The sequence below is a fragment of the Lactuca virosa genome, chromosome 1 (genome assembly GCF_052849685.1).
Source record: "Lactuca virosa cultivar CGN04683 chromosome 1, Lactuca_virosa_CGN04683_v6, whole genome shotgun sequence".
NCBI lineage: Eukaryota > Viridiplantae > Streptophyta > Magnoliopsida > Asterales > Asteraceae > Lactuca > Lactuca virosa.
The window spans coordinates 125,487,963-125,506,005 of record NC_136426.1 but is presented as its reverse complement, the minus strand read 5'-3'; the positions used below and the strand labels follow the sequence as shown (position 1 = coordinate 125,506,005).

General features: G+C 38.4%; 2 protein-coding genes across 2 annotated transcripts; both read right to left on the bottom strand.

Annotated features, from left to right (window-relative positions):
• Positions 1 to 3,049: 3,049 nt before the first annotated feature.
• On the bottom strand, positions 3,050 to 6,888 carry LOC145120191 (uncharacterized). Its single transcript, XM_079056006.1, has 3 exons — positions 6,507 to 6,888; positions 5,380 to 6,345; positions 3,050 to 4,671 (listed from the first exon to the last, which is right to left on the bottom strand). Exons 1-3 carry the CDS (start codon positions 6,886 to 6,888, stop codon positions 3,050 to 3,052), a joined length of 2,970 nt encoding a protein of 989 aa, XP_078912132.1.
• Positions 6,889 to 7,440: 552 nt separating this feature from the next.
• EMB1379 (embryo defective 1379) lies at positions 7,441 to 9,663 on the bottom strand. The gene is made up of 5 exons (XM_079076788.1): positions 9,331 to 9,663; positions 8,596 to 8,792; positions 8,160 to 8,453; positions 7,983 to 8,060; positions 7,441 to 7,909 (listed from the first exon to the last, which is right to left on the bottom strand). Exons 1-5 carry the CDS (start codon positions 9,443 to 9,445, stop codon positions 7,616 to 7,618), a joined length of 978 nt encoding a protein of 325 aa, XP_078932914.1. The 5' UTR covers positions 9,446 to 9,663; the 3' UTR covers positions 7,441 to 7,615.
• Positions 9,664 to 18,043: the final 8,380 nt, after the last annotated feature.

The following is an 18,043-nucleotide window of genomic DNA, read 5'->3' as shown; positions in this document are numbered from 1 at the left end:
TTTCATTTGAACCCTCCTATATATATATATATTGGAAAATATTATTAAATAATAAGTAAGTTTCAAATTACTTTAAGTTTGTCATATTTTTTAAGAGATATAATCACAGAAGTTTTAATTTGCTACCTTGTAATGAGTTTTTTTTTTAACATAAACTAGTTAAACTTAGACTATATGGAGACAATTTTATCATATATAGCCAAATTGTGATTTAGTTCTAATTTTAAAGCATTGAAAGCCATTGATGTCGTCATTGAAAGTGACAACTTTTTCCAATTACAAAAAAAGGCATAATCAAACATCAATCGACCATGTAATGATATTTACATAGGCCTGTTCAACATTGAGTTTTTCATGGTTTTAGAAGCATTGTGTTTTAAGAAAAAAAAACTTAGGAAAAAAATCCAACATAATTTTGCGAGCTTTTTAACTTTTTGAAGCTTTTAATTTTTGGTTTTATATAATTTTACACTTTAAAAGCTAACAATTATTTTTACCGAACTATTATGTACAAATAAAAGCTACAGTTTTCGACTTCCAAGTATCACCTGCTATCTACCATCTAGTTTTGCTAAATATGTCCATAATCAAAGTGATGCAAAATCTGTTTAATGTGATCGATGTTAATACTAATATTAGTGTTGATTGTCATGAGTATATTATTGATAAACTCTCCACCTATGATGATATTGTTTTAATTACTTTACATAATTCCATTTATATTTTAGTTGTTAGTTTTGTTTTGTATGAGACGTGGGTGGAGAATTTAATTGAATAATTTTAATATCTTCTCGAATAACTTCACTTCCATTTTTAATAATTACTTTACACTTGGACTATAAGCAAGATTATTAGAATCATTTATTTGATACTCTCTAGTTTGTTTTTTTGTTTTTTGTATTAAAACAAGTACATTAACTAATCTTTAAGAAAATTATAAATAATATGATTATAAATAACGTGGATGGAAGTAACAAAAATGACAAATGAATATCACAACAAATAGATATGTATTTGTAGTTAATTTTCATAATGTATTTGTAGTTTAGTACAATAAGATTGTTCAAAAATTATACATACATACTTATTTAACAAAATGATCATCCATATTGATTTATGAATGGTCCCACAACAAAACATTCTAAAAAATTATGAAGAACCAAATCTGGTACTTTTACAGATCCAAAACCTCACTCTAGCCCTATACATAAATATAGTCCTACTCTTACTCACATAGAAATATAGTCCTACTCTTACTCACATAGATGTAGGGTATGTTTGGGTTAGATTTTTTTTTTATCTCAAAAGTGATTTTTAAGAAAAATGTTTATTAGTTTATGGCTTTTAGGAAAAACTGATTTTAAAAAGTGTTTGGTTGAGAAAAACTGTTTTTTCAGGAGCTAAAAAGCTAGGATTTTTCAGTTTTTTTAAATCTTTACTTTTTCCTATCCAAAAAACTGTTTTAAAAAACGTTTTTTAAATACACAAACACTTTTTTAGCTTATTAGCTTTTTGAAAAGCTAAAAAGCTAATAAGCTTTTTTGAAAAGTTATCCCAAACACCCAGGTAATCTATCTATATTACTCTATACATATACAAACAAATGACATATAACAGATTAAACAAGATAAGTCTGTTCAAACTCTATTTACAGAGAAAAAAAATATACTTCAGGGTTTGTATGAAAGAGACGATACACACCCTAAAAACCCTAAACTGAAAGAGATATTTTTACTAAGCACATCTTCTATTTTTCCTTTATAACTCTAGTAACCATTTACCAATGAAGCCCAACCCAGCTGAGAAAGAGGTGTTGGGTTTATAACCATTGAGGGGCAAGGTGGGGAGTTCGACTCCCGTTGGTGGCCACTCATGGGGAATTTTCCTTTGGAATCCCATTAAAAATGGTGAGGGTTTGCCCTGTAAAGGAGCTCGAACCCGGGCTTCCGCTGTAAAAGGCGGAAGGGCTTCCGCTTGGTATTTTCCGTTCCAAAAAAAAAAAAACTCTAGTAACCATTTGTAGAGTACCCCGACACCCTCCAACTTTTGGTTACTTGTCATTAACAGCTACAATAATAGGCTTCAAACTGAATTTAAACTTTTAAGCCCTTGCACTTAATTTGTTACTCTCGAATACACATCGTTTTTTATTTTTCTACATTAAAAAACAAACCAAGTTAGAATCTCTACTTTCGATATTTACAAGTTTATGATTGAAGAATAATTATTGTTATTTCTCAACAAATACGATATCATTTCAAGATAAATTTGATCATTTTAAGGTTTTCTTTTAGAAGTAACAATTCATAAAATTCAAAAAGATAATCTATTTGTTAAATGAACCGACCATTTTTGTGATTAAATTCCTTATAAAAATACATATCATTTTAAAGGTAAAGCATTCCCTATTTCATGGGTTGTATCGTTAGACAAAATTTCAACCATCTTAACATTTTTGAAAGTCGGAAACTCTCTTTCCTTGATTTACATTGATTTCCCATAAGGGATATATACAATACAACCAGGTCTATAACTATGGAAACACGTATACATCAAAATAATAAAAGATATTTACAATAAAAACATAATATATATCTAATATATATATATATATATATATATATATATATATATATATATATATATATATATATCGACGAATACACCCCCGCAGTCTGAGCGATGGTAGCAATCCGAAGACTGGACTTGAACTTCTGAAATAGAGGCTTAGGTAGACCTTTAATGTCCGCATATTGATAGTCAGCAGGAATATGAAGAACTCGAATGGAGCCGATGCGCACTTTATCTCGGACGAAGTGTATGTCGATTTCCACATGTTTGGTTCGTTGATGTTGCACGGGATTCCCTGTAAGATAAACGGCAGAAACATTGTCGCAAAATATGATTGTGGCTTCCCGAGTAAATACAAATAGTTCTGTCAAGAGATTCCGAAGCCATGATGTCTCTGCAGTAGTGTTTGCAACGCCTCGGTATTCAGCTTCGGCACTAGAGCGAGAAACTGTGTTTTGTCTTTTTGAAGACCAAGAGACTAGATTATCTCCCATAAAGACACAGTATCCTGATGTGGATCGTCTGGAGTCTGGACAACCCCCCCCCCCCCCCAATCGGAATCAGAGTAAGCAACCAGGTTGGTAGATTTGGAGCGAGTTATTGGGAGACCATGAGAAATAGTACCTTTCAAGTATCTCAAAATCTGTTTGAGGTATGCAAGATGTGGTTCGCGGGGAGCATGCATGAAAAGGCATATTTGAGCAATATCTGGACGTGTGAAGGTGAGGTACTGTAAAGCACCAGCAAGACTGCGGTAGAGAGTACCGTCTGTAAGTAAGTCACCAGCAGTAGCACTGAGCTTGGAATCCGTATCACATAGAGTGCCACTTGGTTTACAATCGAACATGTTTGCACGCGATAAGATGTCAGCAACATAAGATTCTTGAGAAAGAAATAAACCATGTGGCGTATGATGCACCGCAATACCCAAAAACTGATCTAACGTTCCAAGATCAGTCATAGCAAACTCCTTAGATAAAAGTGAATTTAACTGTTGAAGGAGCCGAGTATTAGAAGCAGTTAAGATAATGTCGTCCACATATAGGAGAAGGTAAGCCATATCGGATCCATGGTTGTAGACAAACAATGAAGGATCACTTTTAGTGCTTTGAAAACCACAACTAGTAATGTAATTAGCGAACCTTTGGTACCATGCCCTGGGGGCCTGTTTGAGGCAATATAGAGACTTCCGTAACCTGCACACATATGATGGATTATTTTTATCAACATAACCTGGAGGTTGGGACATATATACCGTCTCGTTTAAATCTCCATGCAGAAAAGCATTTTTGACATCCAATTGATGGATTGGCCAAGATCTTGAAACAGCCAGGCTCAAAACAGTCCGGATGGTAGTGGGTTTCACAACCGGACTAAAAGTTTCATCGCAATCAATACCAACCTGTTGTGATCTTCCATTTACGACTAAACGAGCCTTATATCTTTGTAAAGTACCATTAGCATGAAATTTATGACGAAACGACCAGATACAATTTATGACATTAGTATTAGCAGGTCTAGGTACCAATTCCCACGTGTTATTATCTAATAAAGCCGTATATTCGTCGGTCATGGCGTTGCGCCAATTTGGATCATTGAGTGCGGCAATGTATGTCTTAGGTAATGGAGAAATGGATTGGGTGTTGTGAGTAAGAAGATTTAAGGGTAGTTTGGGTTTGGAGGTACCGTCCCTGATACGGGTGGTCATAGGGTGACTGTTGACGGGTGGAATAAGGGTGGCACCGGTTCTAGGTTGTCGATGGTAGGTGAATTTTAGAGGTTGGAGAGATGGTTGGCTAGTGTTGGCAGGAGGAGTTGGGGGACTGTGTTGGGTGTCTGTAGCAGGAGAAGTGGGGGATGTGGGAGAGGGTTGAGGGGATGAAGGTGGTGACTGAGTTGGGACAGTGGGAGGTAGATGGGTCGGTATGGTGGTTGGAAAGAAGAAAGGAGAGGGTTCGGTGTCAAGGAAAGTGTAGTCTTTAGCAAGTTGTGTAGTTGCAAAAGGGAAAATAGATTCGTCAAAAGTGACATGGCGCGAGAAAATGACCTTTCCGGAAGTGAGGTCAAGGCACCTGTATCCACGAAAGTTGGTTGGGTAACCTAAAAACACACATGGTGTGGATCTAAGGGCTAGCTTATGTGGTCTGGTAGCTGTTTGGTTTGGATAACATGCACACCCGAAGACCCTTAAGTGTTCATAATCAGGGTGTCGAAGGTAGAGAGCGGAGATAGGTGTGTGGTTTTGTAAGGTTTTGGTAGGGAGAATGTTATGTAAGTAGGTGGCTGTGAAAAGACTTTCGACCTAATAAGATGGAGGTATCGAAGCATGAGTAAGAAGGCAAAGCATTATTTCATTAAGGCGACGAATCATGCGTTCCGCTTTGCCATTCTGTTGTGAGGTTTGTGGGCAGGAAAACCGAAACTGAAGACCATGCCTGTTAGAAAAGGTCTTAAACTGTATATTATCAAACTCTCCGCCTAAATCACATTGGAATGATTTAATATTGGTATGAAATTGTGTCTGAATATATTTATGAAATTCGACGAATTTAGTGAATGTTTCAGACTTGTATTTTAAGGGGAAAACCCATGTATATTGAGTTTTATCATCAATGAGTACCATATAGTATTTGTAACCAGCATGGCTTAACAAGGGGGAGGTCCATAGATCACAATGTATAATATCAAAAGGTAAATAGGTGATAGATTGTGATTCATGAAAAGGTAAACGTTTATGCTTAGAAAGTTGACAAGATTGGCAAAGAGTAGAACTGGAAGTCTTATTACATGGAATAAAATTAAAAATACGAAGATAATCCATAACATGATGTCCCGGGTGTCCTAAACGAGCATGCCATGGAAAGTTGTTATCAGCAACAAAGGCGGAAGCAGTGGAAGTGTAGGTGAACGGATAGAGATGGCTTGTGCTATCATGTCTGCTGAGGATCTTCCCAGTTTGGTTGTCCTTCACAGAGAAGCCAAAAGGATCAAAGTCACAAGAAACCCAATTATCAGTGGTAAATTGTCTAACAGAAATAAGGTTTTTGATAATTTGAGGAGAAAACAACACGTTTTTGAGATGCAATGGTTTGGAAGATGATGGTAGGGAGGTGTTGCCAGATCCTTGGATTGGCAGCGACTGACCATTACCAACATATATAGACTTAGTAGAAGTAACAGAGAAAGGAATAGTAACCATACCTGCATGAGATGTCATGTGGTTTGTTGCTCCCGAATCCATAAACCACTGATTATAGGTTTCTGGTTGAACATTCAAAGCCCCGAAAGCTTGACCCAGGTCATTAACATCCAAGGGGTTAAGGTCAGTGAGATTAACTTGTGGAGCATTTGCGGTCTGCGGAGGTGGTGGAGCATTTGCGGCCCAAGGAGGTTGAGCCCAGCCCGATTGAGTAGTATATGGGCATGGTGGTGGAGCTGCCCACCATGGGGCCCACTGTTGGTGTTGGGAGTACTGGGCTGCCCAAGGTGGTGGCGATACTGCATAAGGAGCAACAGACCTGGGACCTGAAGGTCGTGAGCCAAATTGGTTTGATGGTGGCTGATTGCGGCGGCCGGAGGGGCGGCGCTGGTTGTTGCGATGAGCTGAGTCACGACGAGCAGGGGCAGGAGCCGGTGTCGGTTGGTCCCGCGAGACGGTTGCGATGACAGGTGATGGGATATGAGCAGAGTCACGGGCCAATTGGCGTCGTTGTTCATGGTCCAACATATCACAAGCATCTTCCCATAAAGGCAATTCATGATTGATTTGAGAGGCTGTGACATCAAATTCAGGGGGAAGACCACGAACAAGTTAAAGAACCAATCGGGTCTCGGTAACCGGGTTATCTATGTCGGTGAGTTTGTCAGCAATCTCCTTCAATCGTTGGCAATAGGCCTCGAGGGAGGGCATGGAGCGGAGCGTGAGATTGACAAACTTTGTTCAAGTGCAGCAGCCCTTGATCCCTTGTTGTTGTGGAAGATGTTCTTCACTCTATTCCAGGCCTGGTATGCAGTAGATTCAGTCTTTAGCACCCGTACAAGCAATTCGTCTGACAGTGTAGCATAGATCCACTGTAAAACGATTGCATCAATCTCCTTCCATGATGTGTGACTCGGGTCGGTGGGAGCTGGTGAAGGTGTTCCATCAATGTGATTGAGTACCTTGTACCCAGTAGCATTGAGGCGAAAGAGCTTCACCCATGTAGCATAAGAAACCTTTGATCCATCCAATATCCTGACTTTATGTTGGATATTAGTTACAGAATAGACAGGGTGGAGAGTAGCCGCTAACGGCTGTGATTTAGAACCATCACCCATCGATATCAAGAACCGGAAGGAAAGGTAGCAGTGGCGGCTTGCGAACAGGCAGCGGCAATGTGTTTCCTAGGGTAGAGGGCGACTGCGCTCTGATACCATGAAAGTCAGAAACTCTCTTTCCTTGATTTACATTGATTTCCCATAAGGGATATATACAATACAATCATATCTATAACTATGGAAACACGTATACATCAAAATAATAAAAGATATTTACAATAAAAACATAATATATATCTAATATATATCGACTAATAATTTTTCCTTTATTTACGATGATAAAAGAAACAACAAAACTTCCAAAAATGGGAGGAAATAGTTGGTAACCATTATTATATACGACCCATGAAATAACTTGTACCATATCTGTAATAAAATTTAAAGTTTGGACCAAAAAATATAAATATGAAATACAAAAAAAAAAAAAAAAAAAAACATAGATTGTTAACCTTTTTATAACACTTTTTAGGTTTGTTGACAACACGAAGACAGTTGAAATAATACATTTCCCAAAAACAATCTTAAACCTTAAATAAAATATACAAAAAAAAAAAAAAAAAAAACACATCCATAAGTACTCACTACAAACATACACAAGACATCATTTACCCATTCAACAATTAATCCACACAGCACTTAATAGAGAACAAAAAGAACAACAAGACCTTAAGCTGACATGGTTTTTTTGAGTCTTTCAAAAACTACACATTTCATTCATACAAACTAATCACCGATGTAACCGGGCAGAATTTCGGGTTGCCCGCTTTGTCCCGGGCAGCTGAGATGGAACAAACCCATTGTCATCATAATCAACCTTCACAGCCACCTGTCTCCCGGAGGGTTGACTATTTGACTCTCTCTCTCCCTCTTCAACATGTCTCGAGCTTCTTTGCCTCTTTCGCATGTGGGGCCCACGAGGAGGAGGCTGGTTGACAGCTGTCTCCTCTTCTTCAATAACTTCTGCTTTTGCCATTACTACATATGGCCATTGGGTCCCACATCCAGGGCAAACTTTTTCAATCTGAATTAATATTAATAACTTAATATTAATATACCAAACTAATTATATAAATAAATAAATAAATTATAAATACCCTTTGTTGAGAGAATTTTGCTTGTAGACAGTATTTGTGAATTCTAACACTACAGCTTTCATTCGGACACAAATCAGCCTGATGATTAAAAAAAAAATAAAAAATTTTACATTATGAGAAATGTATAATGATTTTATAAAAAAGGGAATAAGGGATTAAATAAATGAATAAACAAACCTTAATTCCAGATTCATTGCAAACATCACAAGGAGGAACTTGATTGTTATGAAACCAACTCCTGAGATCCAAAAATGATCTAACACCAAGTCCAATATCACCATCTGACGTGGCACATAACCATTGGTCATGCACCAATTCCCGTATGGTTTTTTCCTTTTGTGTCATAGAAAAATTCTTGAAAGCTGTAGGGACTTGAGATGAAGAAGAACCCTGATTTTCTAGCTGAATATTGAGGGCTTTGATATTGGAAATGGTACCCTGAGCTGTGTGATCTAGAACAATGGCTTCAATCTGTTTTAAACCAATCATTACATGTCATTTCACCTCATGATTCATACACAATTCCCAAAGACTATAATTCACAAGATGCAATGAAGTATACATGAGATTCAGCAATGGAAATTGGTGAATTTAGAAGTGAAAGGCAGCTTACAATGGCTTTATAGAAAGCAATTTGAGGAACAGTATATTTTGAACCAAGCTTTGACTGCTCATCTGCAACAGTGTTGACCACTCCATAAAATACACCACTGTCATATTGGTTTCTGCATGCTCGTAGCTCAAACTGGACATAAGATAGCTCCATGTTTATCTTTCGAAGATACTCATTGAACAATTGTTGATGGGAATCTGAAAGAAGAATGAATAGGTGATTTATATATAGCAGATGAGTTATTATTCTGTTCCATACACACATCTGAAATCTGAAAATGGGATGATTATAACTCCTGTTATCAACAGAAGAGACAGTAGTTTGATTTTTGAAATCAACCTTAAACTTGGTATGAACTTTGCTGCAAATTCTTAGTCTGTCCATACTAAATGTTTGAAGTAGTTAAGAATCTGTTCTAGAGAGTTAAAAGGCCACAACAATTTTGAACTTGAACACAAAACATTTCGCAATCAAATGAGAAAGTGTCCTGTTCATTTCTGCTAAAGAGATTTTCAATCGTCGATAACGTCTACAGGAAGGTAATACTTTCTTATAAATTTACTTTGTAGGTAGTAGGAAAGTGTTAATTCTGTTTATTTCATACCGATAAAGTGAGCATACAAATCAAAAAAATGACCTCCTACACACAAGTAAACATACGCGTAAACCTAAGATAGAAATCCATCAAAAATTAAGTAAAAAGGATATCGCATATAGGGGAAACAGTGTAAGAACCTAAGCTTTTGCCGGTGACATCGGAAAATATGGCGTCAAAGTCCTTTTCCTTGAGTGGACCACGGGATAGCAGAGCTTGAATCAGCGTATGGTGTCTCCAGCTTAACGGCGGCATTTCTCCGCAGTAGGAGAACAATTCCTGGAACCCTAATTTGAACAAGAAGAGCACAACCGTGAGGAAAACCCTAGATTTCTTCGTGAACAATCAGGCGAATTTGGGAGAAGTGAAGATTTGGAAATATTGGCGGGAAAATAGGCAATTTACAATGGAGAACCATCTCGCATCTTCTATAGTTTTGGGGAACACAAACATTCTTACATGCATAGGCTTCAACAAGGCTGAAGTATGTATAATAAATGAAAAAATTATCCAAAATCATCTCGTTTGACAAAATTGTGTGTTTGGTCAAATTTTTTTTTTTTTTTTTTTTTGCATTTCAAATGCCCCCTATAGTTTTATTTTGTTGTGTCTTTTGTCCTTGATAAAAGACCAAATTAGGGTGGGCCTCACCTCACACCCTTTATCATCTTCTCTCAGCGTCTCTCTCTTTATCTCTCGTGTTTCTCTATGGCATAAACCTACCATGGCAAAAGCAGCCACCGATCACCATCGCCATACTCGTCGACGACATCTCTAACGAGCAAGCCACCATTTATTCATCATTGTCTAACATCACCGCCATCGTCCTTTTCTTTTTCCACTGTTCTAAGATACAACATCACCCATGTTAAGATCCATCGTCGCCACTGTTAAGATCCAGCTCCAGCCCTATTAACAACACCACTGCCATCAATCTCAAATCTACTTGAAGAAGAACCTAAACATAACCGGCAAAAAGAAGCCTAGACTACGAAAAGGGGGTTTGATTTTGATTCTTAAAACCATTGTTTGGAGGGGTTTTTTTGGTTTAGTTTGTTTTGTAGTCCACCTTTAAATGTGGAACCATTTTTTGAAAGGGGTTCTAATTTAGATTACATGGGGTTTGTTTTTTCTATTTTGATTTGATTTGCTTTGTTTTAAAATTTGGTTATGTTTTCATCTGATTTAATGGTAACCGATGGTAGTTGGTTAGAGGTGATGAACGGTGGTGGCTGGTCGGAGGCGAACGACAATGACTAGCCATAAGTGAATAGTGGTTGGTGGCAGAGGTGTCACCAAAGATATTAGGGAGGAAAAGATGTGAATGATGGTTCCAACATGATGACCCATTTTTCCCGAAGAAGACAATTGTGTAACACCTGTTTTCCTGAACGAATCAGATTGGGGTTTCAAGGAGTCAAAAGGTTGAGTTTTGGAGAAAAAGGAGCCTCACGACGTGAGACATAGAGGCTCACGACGTGAGATGGGTTGCATGAAGACCTTTGTACGGGACTGAGCTCACGATGTGAGCAATAAGAGCTCACGACGTGAGGAGCGATGCAGCCCAAGCCCATGATCTTTTAGGGTTTCCTTCATATTTAAGCATCTCTAACCTCATGTTAGGGTTTCTTATCAGCCCCAAACCCTCTTTCACCTCAGAAAAACCCTAGTGCCCATCCTTGCTTGATCTTTGGTGGTTTTAGAGCTTTTCTTGGGTTAGAAGAAGGAGGAAAGAAGAAGAAGAAGGTGGTCTTGTATTGTGGCTTGCAAGGAATCATCATCAACAACGTCTTACATTGTTTCTGGACCATTGTAAGTGATAAAGCTCCTAACTTTATGGTTATATACGGCTAGATCTAAGTTTAGTCTCACTTTTCTTCTTAGATGTGCATGTTTGAATGAATGGAAACCATAAAGTTGGCAACTTTATGGGTTATGAGGGCCTTAGGGATGTCTTGGAATTCAAATCTAGGGAATGGTTGAGTTTTGGAACCTTGCATGAAAGTTTGATGCCTTTTTCTTCAACTTTGGATCTAAATGAGATCTAGACATGTATTGGACATATATGTCTTAAAGGCATCGACTTTATAGTGTATCAAGAGGTTATAAGACCTTCTGGAATGTTAGGGTTCAATGCTTAATGGATTAAGGAATTAAAAGTTGGATTTTGGCCTCAGACTGTTCTAACGACGTGAGACACAAGGTCTCACGACGTGAGGAGTGGTTGATCCTGTTTCTGATGAGCTTATTGGGGCTCACTGCGTGAGGAAAGGCTGCCCACGTCGTGAGGTTAGCTCAGGTGTCATTCATTGACTGAGTTGGCTAGGTTGAGTCATGATGAGTTGGGATCAGATCGATTAAGCTCTCACCACGTGACCAAGGACTGGTCACGACGTGAGATGTGATTTTGGGCTTTTGGGCCTTGTTGGGCTGTAGTTTCTGTCATTGGGCCTTCTTGTGCTTGGGCCCGTTTGGAGCTTTGGGTGTCTTTTAGGAATTTGGGCCTTCTTGGATTAGGCCCATGATGGGTTTGGGCCCGATTAGGAAGTTGGGTCGTATTAGGCTTTTTAGTGTTAGTGGTTTGGGCCTCAAATTTTGGACCAAGTGAGGAAAGGGTAAAATGGACTTTTACCATGAGTGTTGGACAATCGGATTAGGATTTTAACTTCTGGGTTGTAGACTAATTATTAATTGGGTATTATTAGATGATGCTAGTGCGGGGATTTTCTGGATCAACAGTCTGAGCTTTTATCTGAGATATTCAGCAGCTTGAGGTGAGCCTCCTAACTGTATGATGGGTCGAAGGCACCAATGTCGACCCATTGGCTTATATATTATAGCAATACTAGGGGTGACCCTTGGCATTTGTATGGAAGACCCGGAGGCGGCTCCTAGCAAATTGTATGCAAGACTAGAGATTAGACCCTGGCAGATAGGTTGATAGTTATATATAAATAGTATGTTAGTTGTCTTTGTGATACTTGCATGGAAGACCAGGAGGTGGCTCTTGGCACCTGTCTGTAAGACCCATGGTTTTGGCCCCCACCCTGGCAAGGAAAGACCATGATACAACTCGTGGCATAATGACAAGACCATGGTTGACACATATCATTCTCTATTGTATGTATGCTATTTAGTATTTTGGGGAACTCACTAAGCTTTATGCTTACGGTTTTTATGGTTATGGTTTCAGGTACTTTCGGTTCGAAAAAGAAGGGTCCGGCGTGATCGTAGCGCATCCACCCATGTTTCCGCAATATGATGATTTTGGGATTGTGCTCTGATGACTATTTTATTATGTTACACTTTAAATGTTTAAATAAAAGATAATTGGTGTTTTGGTTGAACTAAAAATAAAAATTTTACCTCATAATTTTTGGGACGTTACAAGCTGGTATCAGAGCCTTGGTTTGAGAGATTTTGTCACAACTGGAAAAATTCTAAAACAATCAAGGTCCAAACTTCAATCATGTACCTGTAAATTTTCAATGTTAAAGTCTAGATCAACCATTGTAACTCGTTTTGAAGAAATAAAGATATCAAACAAATAAGATGAAAATAAACGTCAAAAATAAAATGTTAGATAAACTTGATTTGTATGAATAAAGTGATAGTGGTCGTGACAAGGATTTCAGAAATATAAAGAACACCAAATCCGAGTTATAACGAAGAAGTTATGACCTATCGAAGTTTCGCGACAGAACCGACACAACGCTGTGTGACGTAAAAAGTGATTTTACAATCGAATGCTTTTTAGCCTTAGGTATCTAAACAAAAGTTGTAACATACGTTAAACCGAGAGCGTGCATAAAAAGAACAACCAAAAATTCAAATTATAGATCGAGCGATTTTTAGTCAGCACAACCTAAACGAGAATCGAAAATCTTGTCAATAGTAGTTCAACGGTAAAAAAGGCAGATGAAAACGGATGTTGGATGAAGAAGTTATGAATTTTTAACGGACTTTTCCTATCCCGGCCAATTAAAAATATAACATTAAAAATAAATTCAAAATTAGCCGACGAATTTCAAACGAAAGTCGTAGAGTACGGTCTCACCTACGTGTGGATATAAAGAACGTCGAAAATGGAGCTCGTATGCAAAAGTTATGAATTTTTGAAGTCTGTGGCACACATTTTGAAGCTTATCCGAAGGGAACGCGGGTCCACCTTGTCCGGAGTCAGCCACCTAGCACCTTCGCATGAACGACACGTATGAGCCTCAGATTACCAGACACGCGCCTCGCTCCTACGCGCTACGCCCGAAGGAACACCATGCGTTCCGGAACGCGCTGCGCTCCTCGCAGGAACGCCCTGCGCACCGAGGTCAGAAGCCTCCCTATAAATACCCTGCGAGACCTCCCAATTTTGTTTACTAAATTTCACACTTTTACACCCTAAACTCTTTCTCAAGCTATCGTAACACCCCCCCCCCCCCCCCCGAAGCCTAGGGAACCTCCCTAACACCCGAAGCAAGCCCGGGAGCACCTGAAGTCCCCGAGAAAAGAGTCTTTTCGGTTTGAAACTCGGCCCGCGTAAAGCCCGGTTTTCAACAGAAACTCACGATTTCGTCAAGAAAAATCATTTCTAGAAACGAAATGCTATCCGAATCACGACCTTATCAAGTGAGTTTATACCCCTACACTTTTTATAACTTTTTCCATGTTTTAAGGGGGGGGGGGGGGACTACAGGTAAAACACAAGGAAACTTGTGTTAAAATACAACCCACTGTTTATGTTTTCTTACGTTTTATGTATCTATTACGTGAAAACATCAAATATGCGAAACAACGTTATTTATAAACGATTACATGCAAAACACGTTCAAACGAGACAAATATCATTTTCAACGGAATAATATCTTTTAAACTATATTAGGTATAGTTTGAGAATCATTCACATCATTTTACCCTTTCGGGTCAAAGAAACAATTATATAAAATACAGTTATTTTTATATTTTATAAACACAACAAAAAAGGTAACACGAGCACTTACAGGTCAAAAACACGTAAATTCGTTGTAAATTTGTGAGCCAATGTCTTCGTCGTACCTATCAAGGTATACCAGCAAGTCCTGTTTTATAACCTGAGTCTCCTTCCAGAGAGCGTGATACATGTGTATAGATCTATACGGGATTGATGACCCCACACCCTGGCTGTTAGCTACAGCATGACCGACAGGTTATGGGTGACAAATATCAAACATAACGACGCTTGAAGAACGTCGCGACAGGCAAATCATTTGTTAGCACGGTTATGAAAACTCACATGATAAACGACTATACATGGATTTTTATGTGAAAACACATCTCTTCAAATAGTTTTATATATAAATAAAACTAGATATAACTATTTTAAGTATTGAAAATACTTGTACTTTTCGGTCTTGGATCACATTAGACTACAACTCAACTCATTGAAAATATAGGACTTTCCAGGATATACATCATTTTACAGGGCAAACACGTATTCAAACTAGTTTTAATTAATAAAACTACATGTTATCAAACTAAGTATGGCATTTATACTTACATCTTTCGGTCTTGGAACATTAAAGACCACAATTCACCTCTATAGAAAATATAGGATTTTCTGAAAATAGATACGATTACTTACATAATTTCAAAGCATCATTCTTTAAGTGTGAGAAACTTATACAAATTTTTGTCTTAAGGTACTAAGACTACATTCCATTCAACTAATAAGAAAATATAGGATTTTCTGGAGGAACCCAGTAACATTTTTCAAAGAACAAAGGATGTACTTTCTATAACAAAAATGTCTATGAACTCACCAACTTTAATGTTGACACTTTTTCAAACCACTTGTATTCTCAGGAAAGTTAGTAGACAGGTACCCTCTCAGGTGTTGCGAAGACGGAGCATAGTAGTATTACATCTTATCTTTTGCTATAGCTTTAATGTAAATTAGGCAATGTTTTGAACACAATGTAAACTTTATGTTATTAATACAATGATTGTTGTTGCTTTGATTACTATTATACAATTGTTGTGATACTGTACATGACATCCTCCGCCCCGAACGTTTCCGTCGTTCCGGTTTGGGGGTGTGACAGATTTAGGCATTCTCTCGGGTGTGTCTGAACTCAAACTGAGGGTTTGGTGAATTTTTCATAAAATAATGTTTTAATAAAGGATTTTCTAATAAGAGAAAGGGGTGGTGCGTGAAATCAACCGAGCTCAAGTAAGTGATTCCCAGAATACTCATGCATGTTTGTTATTATTATATGTTATGAGAATTGCATACTAGAATAGGGCTAAGGATCTGCTCATGATTTAATACTAGGAGAGATGCCTTTATGTGCCTGATTGTTTGAGCTTATGGAATTGCATGCTAGATTTGGAAATATGTATTGGTAGAAGTAATTGCTAAGTGTATGCTTTAAAAATTATATTCGGTTAGGATCATATAGCCTTAGAATGACTGATTTGGCCTTATTCCATGTTCCTCGTTTGGTTGTGGTCCTAGGGCAGAGTCTTTTATTCGACAGTCTATTTGATCTTGTATTGTGTATAATTTGAATGCATAAGGCAACCGGCAGTTAGAGTGGAAGTTCCTAGCATGAGTTGTAGTATGTGAGCTTGGATGTTCTCTAGTTATTTTGTGGCTTGGAGTGTTACTGCATAAATGTTGCTTGCTTTGTGATTTGTGGGACTCTTGATGATGTGAAATAACTATTAAGTGAATATGTTAAGTCACATGTTGCATAGGTTAAATAATCTCAGAGTGACGGATTTGACCCTACTGTGTAGCTCTCGTTTGAGTCTAACCATTGTAGGGATGAGTCTTTTACTCGAAGGATTATCTAAGCTTTGTTACATGTGATTGTATTCATGAAGTAGTTAACTGATATTATTGGGAGTTCTTCAGCAGCTGTTGGCAGGGTGAGGTCGGGAACCTAGGAGAGCCTAAGACGTACTGTAGTGGATTGGTTGCGCTAATTAGCAGGTATCTAGAGTATCAGTTTGAGAAGGTGACTTGGAGGATTTGGGATGATCCTTGAGGAAAGCATGGATAGGTGTGGAAGGTAGTATTGGGCCCATACTTGGAGAATCTAAGAAACTTATGGGGTGAGGATTTTTGGGTATGTGTTGATTAATTGTATGATTGTTTTTCAGAATGGTGATGAGCACATGTGGAGGAGGTTCGGGTTCTGGTTCAGTCTCAAGTGCAGGTACTGAGCCGATTGATGAGCGGATGCGGGATTTCATCTTGTCGGAGATTACTCGCGATATTTTGGAGCAGACTCCGGTGATCTTTAGTTTAGTCATGGAGGGGATTATGGAAATATTGGATGAGCGTCTGGGCGCATTCCGTACTCAGATCATGGCTATTGTTGGAGCTTGCACTATTTCCTTCCGCGAGTTCCGTGCTTGTCGAGCTCATGAGTTCTTTGGGGAGAAGGACCCTATTACTAGTAGGAGGTGGTTAGCGGATATAGTGAACGCTTTCCGGACGAGTTTCTGCCCCGAGTGGTCGAATGTCATATTTGCTTCCTGTCTACTGAAAGACAGAGCTCGAGATTGGTGGGAGGAGGTAGACTTCTCCTTGGGAGGTGAAGCCCTGGAGACGATGACTTGGGATGAGTTTGTGACCCGATTTAGGGTCGAGTTTGCACCAGCTATTAAGGTGCAACAGTTGGCGAGGGAGTTTCAGGACCTTCGCCAAACAACTGAGACTGTGGCAGAGATCACTTCCAAGTTCCGAGAGAGGGCTTTGTTGGTTCCGCCGTATGCAACAGACGAAGAAATGAATAAGGTAAGGTATCATGATATGTTGAAGGATGACATCAGGGAGTTTTTGAGTATGTCAGGGCGAGACTCTGAATGATATGATTATTAGAGCCAAGGAACGGGAGATTGATTTGGAGCACCTGGGGAAGAGGAGTCAAAAGAAGGTGCATACAGATGGGGGTACTGCAAAGAGAGCCAAGACTTCAGACCGACAGTTGAGGGGCCAGCAGTGTCACACCCCCAAACCGGAACGACGGAAACGTTCGGGGGTGGAGGACGTCATGTACAGTATCACAACAATTGCATCATAGTAACCAAAGTAAACACAACCATTACATTGAATATATAAGGTATTTACATCTGTTTGATACATAGTTTGTATACAGCAAAAGTATAACAAAAATATAAAAGACGCGACTCTAAAAGCTCCGTCTTCTCAAAAGCCTACGGGTGTACCTGTCTACCGGTTCCCTGAGAATACAAGCGGTTTTGAAAGAGTATCAACATTTAAGCTGATGAGTTCATAAGTATGTTTTTGCAGTGAAAACCTGTCTGTGAATCTGTAAAATGTTTGCATGTTTTCAAGAAAATCCAATATTTTCTTTAGTATTGAAAAGTAGTCTTAAAACCTAAGACCAGAATGTACGTTCATTACTGTATCCTGTATTAGTATATGATAATGTTAGTTTGTATGCCTGGTTACTACTAGTTGTATTGTATAGTGTGTTTTGTACGAAAACCTGTGTATGGAAAACCCTGTCTATCACCAGTAATGTATAATGTGTTTTGTACGAAAACCCTAGCTATCACTAGTAATGTATAATGTGTCTGTATGAAAACACTGGCTACCACCAGTATGCATAGTAGTTTTATTACTTAAAATAAAACTATGTATTTGTATTCCATGGAATCCTCCAGTTGTAGTGTATGATAGTTCTATTAATGAAAATAAAACTATTTGAAGATTTGAAATCCCGTAAACAAATGGTTAGTTTATACTGTTGTGAGTTTGATATAACCATGCTTGATATGACCTAGTGACCTCTACGACGTTCTTCAGGCGTCAGATGTTATGACATCTGTCACCTTAGGCATGTCTGC